Raw genomic sequence first — 11,898 nt, forward strand, 5'->3', positions numbered from 1 at the left:
AGAGGCATGTGACTACCTGCCCTACCCTGGTTCTTATTTCAAACATTAGTTCACATCTATCCCTCAGAGGCATGTGACTACCTGCCCTACCCTGGTTCTTATTTCAAACATTAGTTCACATCTATCCCTCAGAGGCATGTGACTACCTGCCCTACCCTGGTTCTTATTTCAAACATTAGTTCACATCTATCCCTCAGAGGCATGTGACTACCTGCCCTACCCTGGTTCTTATTTCAAACATTAGTTCACATCTATCCCTTAGAGGCATGTGACTACCTGCCCTACCCTGGTTCTTATTTCAAACATTAGTCCACATCTATCCTACAGAGGCATGTGACTACCTGCCCTACCCTGGTTCTTATTTCAAACATTAGTCCACATCTATCCCTCAGAGGCATGTGACTACCTGCCCTACCCTGGTTCTTATTTCAAACATTAGTCCACATCTATCCCTCAGTGGCATGTGACTACCTGCCATACCCTGGTTCTTATTTCAAACATTAGTCCATATCTATCCCTCAGAATCATGTGACTACCTGCCCTACCCTGGTTCTTATTTCAAACATTAGTTCACATCTATCTCTCAGAGGCATGTGACTACCTGCCCTACCCTGGTTCTTATTTCAAACATTAGTTCACATCTATCCCTCAGAGGCATGTGACTACCTGCCCTACCCTGGTTCTTATTTCAAACATTAGTCCACATCTATCCCTTAGAGACATGTGACTCCCTGCCCTACCCTGGTTCTTATTTCAAACATTAGTCCACATCTATCCCTTAGAGACATGTGACTCCCTGCCCTACCCTGGTTCTTATTTCAAACATTAGTCCACATCTATCCCTCAGTGGCTTGTAATGCTGTAGCAACATTATTTAAAGACATAGTCGCTTCATGAAATTATGGCAACCATCTTGATTTTTGTAAAATCAGAAATGTTCAATGTACTTTGTTTATTATAGTATTTGCTTTTGCAATATATCAAAAAAATAAGATTAAAGAAATGTGATCTTGTCAGTATCGAATTCAATTGTCATGACAACAATTTGTGTGGCATGCACACTGATGTAAAATTCAGTACTGTATCTTGCATCAGAAGACATAAAATATTTCTTAAAAATCTTAAAAAATGAAATCATCTATTTACTCGACAAACATCAAGAATACAAAACTTGGATCTGCATGTAGGACAAGGTGATTTGCTTGAAAGCCACGTCTGTGGTTCATTCTGGTTTTGCCGACTTGCGAACCATTTACTCATACATTCCAGACACCACATTGGCCGACAGTAACACTGAATGCAGTCACCAGTATTCGGTTCATCACATAATTTTTGAAGTTTGATATTTGCTGTGCTTTGCATACATCCTATGCATGGCTCTAAATCCTACAAAGACAAATTTAAATAAAGATCTTTTAAAGAGGTTGTGACAGAATTAAGAGTTTTATGTCTTTATTTATGTTTATCTTCTTCATAGGGGTTAATGCCATCATGATATCATAAATGAAAAATAAATTGGGTCAACTTAAAAACATTACATATAATTTAGGAATGACGTCAAAAGATCGATGTCGGATAAAAAACTTATTTCCTTTAGTTTGGGGGTGGGGGGTTTTGACCTGAAAAAGTTTCCATCCTACAAAAACGATTTTATTTTTTAATGAAGTCAAAAAAATCTTGGAGTATTTGTAGTTCGTTTTTTTCCTACCGTACTATCCAAACATGGATAGAAATAGCCGAAAAGGAAAAAAACATCCAAGACGAGAAAATGGTTTGGTTCGAGTGTACATGTAAATCTGTGCGTCAAATGAGGTGCATTTGTAAAATCTTTTTACACCCACCCGACAACCAACTGCTATGCAATACTACTGTCCGATTATCATTATGTATTTAATGGTGAATGTAGTCTTGACCAATATTTATCAATTAAGTTTCAGTGGGGGGTAGGGGGGTTTGGAAAAAAACTAAAGGAATTAAGTTTTTTTATCCGACATCGATCTTTTGACATCGTCCCTTAGGGAATATGATTTTTCTTACATTCAATATAAATTAATAAAAAGCCATGCATGGCTTAGTCCCTGTTAGTTATCAAATTAAAGATATATAGTCATTTTGAATCCAATCTCAAAAATAAAATGACGTGCATCAGGAACCCGTAATGTCTAATGGAATCCATAAATGCAAGAAATGCTTGATATCTGATGATTTTTTTAGCACAAAAATGGCCACCATTCGGCTACTTTGAATAGGATCATCAAACCAATATATCTGTATACCTATTACATGATGCATAATGAATATTGAAAATATGAAAATAATCATACAAAGCAAGTCAGAGATATGGGTCTAGAAGCCCATTCATTAAAACAAAATGACTGCCAATCAGCCATTTTGAATCCAATCTGAAAAATGAAATAAAGTGCATCAGGAACCCATAATGTCTAATGTATGTACCAAGTTTGAACAAAATCCATCCATAAATCCCAGATATGCTTGATATTTGATGATTTTTTAGCACAACAATGGCCACCATTCGGCCATTTTGAATAGGATCGTCAAACCAATATATATGTATATCTATGACATGATGTATAATGAATATTTAAAATTTGAACATAATCAGTCAAAGCAAGTCAGAGATATGGCACAAGAACCACATTCATTAAAACAAAATGGCCGCCAGTTGGCCATTTTGAATCTTATCTGAAAAACAAAATGATGTGCATCAAGGTATATCAAGGTATATACCAAGTTTGAACAAAATTCATTAGTAAACAGCCGAGAAATGCTTGATTTTGATGATTTTTAGCACAAAAATGGCCGCTATTCGGCCATCTTGAATCAGAACGTGAAAGAAATTGATGTGCATTAGTATAACACAGTGTTCTCCCCAGGCCAAAACAGCGTCGCGGGCCGCGATCGGATTTGCTCGCGACACTATGTGTTTCCTCCGCAATGCTATTATTTATCTCGTGATCTGATTTCTTCAGTCTCTCACAGACCATGGAACCTTCCATGCACAGACTGTAAAGTTTCCTGGCTAACTAGTTAAATCTACAAATGCATTGTATTAACGCCAATTTCCCGGAATAATCCCCTGTTGTTTCTCATTGGTTGGATATCGTTTAAAAAACAAAGCAGTTCTATAAAGACAAAGTCGTAAGCCTGGTGTCAAACGCTTTTTGCCAAACGTATATTCATATGCAAATGATATAGTCACACTTGGGGTCAAAAACCACATGTTTCCGGTGTGTACGAAACGTATTTTTATTATTATTTTTAGAAATGTAGTCGTACTATTATTCTAGGTTTTGATTTTTATCAGTATTTTTGATATTGTATTTGATATTGTTTTTTTAAATCATCATAATGTGAAAAAATATATATTTATGATGTAAACAATTTTGACCTTGTGATCGTGAATCCAAGATGGCGTCATCCACGTAAGATCTAGCGAGCGTGAACTTCCAGCTCGGATCGCATATCAAGCTCAGATCCGGATGAATTAAGTGAAGCATAATGGAAAATAATATATTTATCAAGAAATCAGGAATTCTAATCAAGAAACATGACACTTGTGTTATTTCTTGGAGGAAAAGCCTAAATTTTATGTGGTATAACAATGGCGACAATTCGTAATTCAGAACTCAGTTGTCTCGACTTGTTCACAATTGTGTTGAACAGACAACATCGACGATTAAAAAAAATACATATAAATGGATAATTTCAGCCAAAAAAACTATTATTGCTCGAACATAGTAGCGTAAGTATCGTGACTCGTAACAGTTGTTGTACTTAACCGGAAAACAACAGAAACGGAAGATAAGCACTGAGAATCATCAACCCAATGTTTAATTTACCGGGACCGAACATGGTTTTATAAAGTTGCTGATTGCTGGGCCAAGCAAAGAAACAGAAAACTCAGTATTTCTGCGGGACATTTGCAATACTAAACATGCAGTGCACTTTTATTGTATACAGATTGTACATAAAATAAATAGAAAATCAAAGAAAGCTTAGAAAGAACTCCCATGTGCTGAGAGTATTGGAGATACATTAAATATAATTTGAAATTATTTAGCTGAAAACTAATTATGCAAATCAGAAAATTAACATGAACAGATTTGATTGTAAAACTAATGAGGTCTGCGCAATGTAACAAGAACTCTATGTACCAAGTTTAATTGAAATGTGATTAGAACCAAACAATTATGAATTATTATGCTAATTGGGGAAATAATATGAACAGAGTTTTACCCAAAACTAATTAGGTTTGTACATTGTCCTAGAGCATCTTTGTACTAAGTTTCATTAAAATGGAAATTAGTACTTTAGATATCAGTGTGAAAGCTTAAAATTGGTTAATTATGCAAATTGGGTAATTAATATGTACAGATTTTAACCCACAATTATCCAGGTCTGTCTATTGTGCTACAGCATCCATGTATAAACATTCATTGATATGTAATGATTACTGGTAGTACCTGAGATATCAGTGTGAAAGTTGGAAATTGGTTAATTATGCAAATTAGGTGATTAATATGCACACATATTTACCAAAAACTAATTGGGTCTCTGCATAATTTTAGATTCATTGAAATGTGATGATTAGTACTTTAGATATCAGTAGAAAAGCTGAAAATTAATTATGCAAATTAGGTAATTAATATGCACAATTATTTACCCTGAAACTAATCAGGTCTCTGCATAGTCCTAAAGGATCTATGTACCAAGTTTCATTGAAATGCGATGATTAGTACTTGAGATACCCGTGGAAAAGCTGAAAATTAACTAATTATGCAAATTAGGTGATTAATATGCACAAATATTTATCCGAAACAATCAATCTCTGCATAGTCCTTGAGTATGTAAGTACCAAGTTTCATTGAAATGTAATGCTCACTACTTATATCAAAAGCTGAAAATTAATTAATTATGCAAATTAGGTATTACATGTACTGATATTACCATAAAAACTATCAGGTCTGTGCAGTGTCATATGACATCTATGTACCAAGTTTCATTGAAATGTGATGATTAGTACTTGAGATATCAGTGGAAAAACCAAAAATTGACCAATCATTATGCAAATTAGGTAATTAGTATCCACGGATTATTACCAAAAACTAATCAAAACCTAGCATTAGTTCAGAAAATCTATGTACCAAGTTTCATCAAAATCCAATGAGTGGTTGTTTAGATATCTGTGGAACAGTCATGGAACCACAAAAAAATAGCTAATTGTCATGCAAATTAGGTAATTAATATGCACGGATTTTTACCAAAAACTAATCAAATCTGCGCATATGTTCAGAGCATCTATGTACCAAGTTTCATCAAAATCCAATTAGTGGTTCTTTAGATATCAGTGGAACAGTCATAGAACAGCTAAAAATTAGCTAATTATCATGCAAATTAGGTAATTAACGAGCATGGATTTTAACCAAAACCTAATCAAAACCTAGCATTAGTTCAGAGCATCTATGTACCAAGTTTCATCAAAATCCAATGAGTGGTTCTTTAGATATCAGTGGAACAGTCATAGAACAGCTAAAAATTAGCTAATTATCATGCAAATTAGGTAATTGACGAGCATGGATTTTTACCAAAACCTAATCAAATCTGCGCATTGGCCCAGAGCATCTATGCACCAAGTTTCATCGAAAACCGATGTATGGTTCTTGAGATAGCAGTGGAACAGTCGGACACACATACACACACACACACCCACACACATACACACACACACATACACACATACAGATTCACTAACTGCAAAGACTCCCATTTTGTGCTTCGCACATGGGAGTCAAAAAAGAAAAAAAACTGGTCTTGTTTTATTTCCCCCATATGACAAACAATATGTTAATGTATGTTATATGCTAATTATTATGCAAATTAGCCACGACTCTATGGAAAATTTCTGGGGAGAACACTGTAATATCATGTATGATGATTATGATTGGTCCAGGCATTTCTAAGATACAGGTCCGGATGCATGTACGCACACACGAACGGAAGACGCACAAGGGTCACAACATAAGTCTCCATTTTCGGACTGCGTCGGAACGGGGACTAATTACATGTATATATAATCCTAGACTGATTCCTCTTACAAATCAGTTGAATTTTCAAAGCCCTCACAAATTAGCTGAAATATCAAAGCCCTTACAAATCTTACAGCTTTTTAACTGTTTTACTCACAGCATGTTCAGGTGGAAGAATGTAAACTGGATTAAGACCAACTTGTTCACGAAATGCTTCTAAGAATTGATCAGACAGAGACTGATGGATCACAATATTACGAGCATTTCTAATTGGTGCTGATAACTTCTCTCTTAAGTCACTATACTCTCCGGAATTTAACCTGGAATAAAATAAAAACAAGAACTGATAATCAAATTGAAAGTTATTGTATTCAACCGACTCACAGTGATGTTGATTAATCAAAGCTCAAAGCAGATACATTTTCCTGATTCCAGCTGTTAACACTACTGACTGTTAGGAATTTAGCTTATTGACCAATACTAGTATCTGTAGTTTCAGACTGTGGCAATGACTGAATCAGTGATATATTACAGCTGACTAAATCAGTGATATATTACAGCTGACTAAATCAGTGATATATTACAGCTGACTAAATCAGTGATATATTACAGCTGACTAAATCAGTGATATATTACAGCTGACTAAATCAGTGATATATTACAGCTGACTGAATCAGTGATATATTACAGCTGACTGAATCAGTGATATATTACAGCTGACTAAATCAGTGATATATTACAGCTGACTGAATCAGTGATATATTACAGCTGACTGAATCAGTGATATATTACAGCTGACTGAATCAGTGATATATTACAGCTGACTGAATCAGTGATATATTACAGCTGACTAAATCAGTGATATATTACAGCTGACTGAATCAGTGATATATTACAGCTGACTGAATCAGTGATATATTACAGCTGACTGAATCAGTGATATATTACAGCTGACTGAATCAGTGATATATTACAGCTGACTGAATCAGTGATATATTACAGCTGACTGAATCAGTGATATATTACAGCTGACTAAATCAGTGATATATTACAGCTGACTGAATCAGTGATATATTACAGCTGACTAAATCAGTGATATATTACAGCTGACTAAATCAGTGATATATTACAGCTGACTAAATCAGTGATATATTACAGCTGACTAAATCGGTGATATATTACAGCTGACTAAATCGGTGATATATTACAGCTGACTAAATCAGTGATATATTACTGCTGACTGAATCAGTGATATATTACAGCTGACTAAATCGGTGATATATTACAGCTGACTAAATCAGTGATATATTACAGCTCACTGAATCAGTGATATATTACAGCTGACTGAATCAGTGATATATTACAGCTGACTATATCAGTGATATATTACAGCTGACTGAATCAGTGATATATTACAGCTGACTAAATCAGTGATATATTACAGCTGACTAAATCAGTGATATATTACAGCAGACTAAATCAGTGATATATTACAGCTGACTAAATCGGTGATATATTACAGCTGACTAAATCGGTGATATATTACAGCTGACTAAATCAGTGATATATTACTGCTGACTGAATCAGTGATATATTACAGCTGACTAAATCGGTGATATATTACAGCTGACTAAATCAGTGATATATTACAGCTCACTGAATCAGTGATATATTACAGCTGACTAAATCAGTGATAACTTGTTTCTCGATAGCAGTAAATTTTGAAGAACCATGATATATGCAAAATTGGCACTGGTCACATGGTGTATGTTGGCCAATCACAACATTATTAGTATGTGTTCAAATACTATATCAGGGATGTACTGTTTATCAGTTATTTACTAAATCAATGGTTTAACCTACCTAACATTGAAAGGCTTGACATGTGTGTTACATCAGAGATGTACTGTTTATCAGTTATTTACTAAATCAATGGTTTAACCTACCTAACATTGAAAGGCTTGACATGTGGGTTACATCAGAGATGTACTGTTTATCAGTTATTTACTAAATCAATGGTTTAACCTACCTAACATTGAAAGGCTTGACATGTGGGTTACATCAGAGATGTACTGTTTATCAGTTATTTACTAAATCAATGGTTTAACCTACCTAACATTGAAAGGCTTGACATGTGGGTTACATCAGAGATGTACTGTTTATCAGGTATTTACTAAATCAATGGTTTAACCTACCTAACATTGAAAGGCTTGACATGTGTGTTACATCAGAGATGTACTGTTTATCAGTTATTTACTAAATCAATGGTTTAACCTACCTAACATTGAAAGGCTTGACATGTGGGTTACATCAGAGATGTACTGTTTATCAGTTATTTACTAAATCAATGGTTTAACCTACCTAACATTGAAAGGCTTGACATGTGGGTTACATCAGAGATGTACTGTTTATCAGTTATTTACTAAATCAATGGTTTAACCTACCTAACATTGAAAGGCTTGACATGTGGGTTACATCAGAGATGTACTGTTTATCAGGTATTTACTAAATCAATGGTTTAACCTACCTAACATTGAAAGGCTTGACATGTGGGTTACATCAGAGATGTACTGTTTATCAGTTATTTACTAAATCAGTGGTTTAACCTACCTAACATTGAAAGGCTTGACATGTGGGTTACATCAGAGATGTACTGTTTATCAGTTATTTACTAAATCAATGGTTTAACCTACCTAACATTGAAAGGCTTGACATGTGGGTTACATCAGAGATGTACTGTTTATCAGTTATTTACTAAATCAATGGTTTAACCTACCTAACATTGAAAGGCTTGACATGTGGATTAATACTGGCAACAGTAATATTCAAAAACTGCACAGCTGTGTTGCTTTCATAATAAATATCATGTTCTTGACTCCCAACGAGTGTAAGATGAACGTCCCCTTGATGCGCAATGTATAAAGTATACGTAGCAGTCTTGATGACCCAAGACTCTGTCACAATCACTCTTTGACCTGGTGGACCAGTTGCAAATTTATCAAATCTTCGGAATTCAATATTAACCGACGATGCTACTGCTCTCCAAGTATCACCATGGTAACCAAGTTTTTTCGCAATGGGATGATTGTCCCATTTTCTTCTAGACCAATAGAATGCTAGCAGGATTCCAAATATGAGTATGCCAATTGAAATACATATATAGAACTGCCAGACTTGGCTTACTGACCAGAAGTTCCACAGATTCAGGTCGGGCACTGCAATAGCAAGACCAATATAATAACCTGTAAAATAGAATATAGGTACATGAGGGTTACTATGGTTACCATATGCAAGCTAATCTGCATTAAAAGTTTTGAAAAACTTACCTCTGGTATATATAGCAATCATCATGATTACAGACCATATTGTAAATTCAAAATATAGTGCATTCTGAGAGAAGTTGTGCTCGATTCTGTCAAAGCTATCCAACAATGCACCATATTTTGGAATAGCAATATAATTATGTTGAAGTCTTTGTGCTGCTACTCATCTTTCATACAATGAACATAGACACTTGATTGGATGATTAATTAATTAGTTGAGTGTCAATTGAAATGAATGTGTGTTAGAATGGAGTAAACAGAACCATGCAAGACTGTGCTCAATTTTGACTATGACAGAAGGCACATGAAGCAATAGTTGCAGAGTATGTCCTTCTTTTCCCTTAAATGATCTGATCAGCTATGGTTCATGTTTAATTAATATTCGGCCATATTTGTATGTCCAGCATGGTGTATTGAAAATAATATATGACCCAGAACACTAGATAAGTAAAAAAAGATTAAAAGTGAGTATGTTGCAATAAGTGACAGAACAGTAGCCATATAACAGTATATGTTATATATATTTTAATGTCTGTTTATACTTTTATATATGTAATATTTTTTAATTTTTGTATAATTACAAATGACGTTTGAAAGCAAAACTTGATCAATCACAACATGTTTCAGAATGCATAACAGTAAATCAGTCAATGATTGAAAGAAACTCATGGGAAATAGGCGACATTTCACCAAATAACTTATATAGGTATCACTAGTGTAATACAACCTCTCGCAGCCACACTGCTAGAAATAAATGCCATAATGTAGACATACCATATTACTGAAAATCTCTGATGCCCTATTGACCCACTTAGGCGATAGTCAAGAGTTGATGATTTCAAAATCAGATCAAGTACAATGCGCAGTCGTCGTCATATAAATGATAACATTTGCCAGAACACCTCAGAAACGAGCATGTACTTTATTGATCAGAGCACATAAGTACGAAACTATCATGTTTCAAACAATTATTGATCATAAAATTATAACTTTGGTTATCCCACTATCTATTTTGGAATTAATAGTTATTGCAACCCCAGAAATTAATTCGCAAAGAACGTTTATTGTGTTTCTTTTTAAATGTGCAAAGGTACAACATTAATTACACATATGAAACCTTCCGGAAATGAAAGTACCCCCGGTACATTGTTTGGATCAGATGAAGCGTGATTGTTCCCAGGAATAAAGGAGGATAAATGGTTTATAAAAAGTATTTCATAAATTTACATAAAAAGCATTCACTGTAGAAATGCATATATAAGCATTCACTGTAGAAATGCATATATTATAATACTTTGTTAATAAGGAATTATTTCAACTTGTCTTACATGTGTCTTGTATGAGAGGAGATAGGAGATTAATTGGCCATACATAGATACAGAACTAGTGGAATGAAAATGAATCTTAACAAAATGTTTTTGTTTCTTTGTAACAAAACCAGAAATTGTCGTATGAGTACACCAATTTATTATTACTATTATATAATTGTATATTATAAAAGATTCATTGTCAATATAACATTATCAAAGAATGTAGACAGAAATTTCTCTCAGCTCTCTTTATTTATGAGCCACTTTTTCAAAATTTAAGTATTGATATCTATTATTAAAATTCTCTCCAGTTGTGACAAGTTTATCTTTTCCAATTTTACTTTGCTTGTTTTTTTTGTAATTTAGATCTAATTTAGTCTTGTACATTGTAGTAATGTACGTCTTTTGCTCTTTTGGACATTACTTTTGAACATTGTGTACGTTCCAAATATCATATCATATCATATCATTTTTATTTACTTTTAAACGTTACTAAAGTTAATGATTTATTATTCCAATATGAAAAAATCAATACAGCGACACTTTGAGGGACTGTGTACTGGTACATGTGCCGAATATCTGTATTATGATAATTCGAACTTACCCAATGGAATAAAACAATGAAATACAAGTGTAGCCGTTGTTCTTTTCAAATGATAGTAAACAAAATGCATTTCTTCACTGCCAAGCCAATGTGACAGAACGTTCTGGACGGTCAGTCCGGCAGATCTGAATTCTTGCGGTGGAATTGCCAGACACAGAGCTATCAGCCAATAGCCCAGCGTGAACATGAACTCCATGGATGCCTTCTCCATTTTTTCACTTATGCAGAAAGGACCGCAAATGGAAATTAACACAGGACTACTGAATCCACCATTCAGACAGTTTCGATATCATCGTACCGGAAGTGACACGAGTTTCTACTATGTCAGGTGATTCGTATACTAAGTCACGTGTTATGTTGGTTCAACGAATCAGCGTGTGCGATATTTTCAGAGCAAAGAATAATCCTGGATATACATACATGTACTAGTAGTTTGACAAAAACTTTACAACGGCAAATGTTTTCGAAATACCAGTAACGAGTTGAGATTCAGAAATTCTGGGGCGATGGCAAAAAACATATGTAAAATATTATCGTCCTTCACTTAATTTAGTGTTATTGTTTTGCATGATGAATTCGCTGTAATTGTAACACAAACACAAACATGGAAAACA

General features: G+C 34.3%; 1 protein-coding gene across 1 annotated transcript; it reads right to left on the minus strand.

The window, feature by feature from the left end:
- Positions 1 to 937: 937 nt before the first annotated feature.
- On the minus strand, positions 938 to 11,586 carry LOC100376360 (E3 ubiquitin-protein ligase TM129-like). The gene is made up of 4 exons (XM_085504791.1): positions 11,285 to 11,586; positions 8,824 to 9,289; positions 6,205 to 6,367; positions 938 to 1,386 (listed from the first exon to the last, which is right to left on the minus strand). Exons 1-4 carry the CDS (start codon positions 11,493 to 11,495, stop codon positions 1,135 to 1,137), a joined length of 1,092 nt encoding a protein of 363 aa, XP_085360917.1. The 5' UTR covers positions 11,496 to 11,586; the 3' UTR covers positions 938 to 1,134.
- Between the last annotated feature and the right edge of the window lie 312 nt (positions 11,587 to 11,898).

This window comes from Saccoglossus kowalevskii, chromosome 10 (genome assembly GCF_978046115.1).
Source record: "Saccoglossus kowalevskii chromosome 10, keSacKowa6.1, whole genome shotgun sequence".
Lineage (NCBI taxonomy): Eukaryota > Metazoa > Hemichordata > Enteropneusta > Harrimaniidae > Saccoglossus > Saccoglossus kowalevskii.

Bases quoted from the DNA above. Each gene is read 5' to 3' on its own strand.
- LOC100376360 (XM_085504791.1), bottom strand. From the start codon at position 11,495: ATGGAGAAGGCATCCATGGAGTTCATGTTCACGCTGGGCTATTGGCTG. The intron at 6,368-8,823 runs GTAGGTTAAACC...ATTTTATTCCAG, and splicing joins GTCAAGCCTTTCAATGTTAG to GTTAAATTCCGGAGAGTATA. The intron at 1,387-6,204 runs GTGAGTAAAACA...TTGTCTTTGTAG, and splicing joins TTCTTCCACCTGAACATGCT to GATTTAGAGCCATGCATAGG.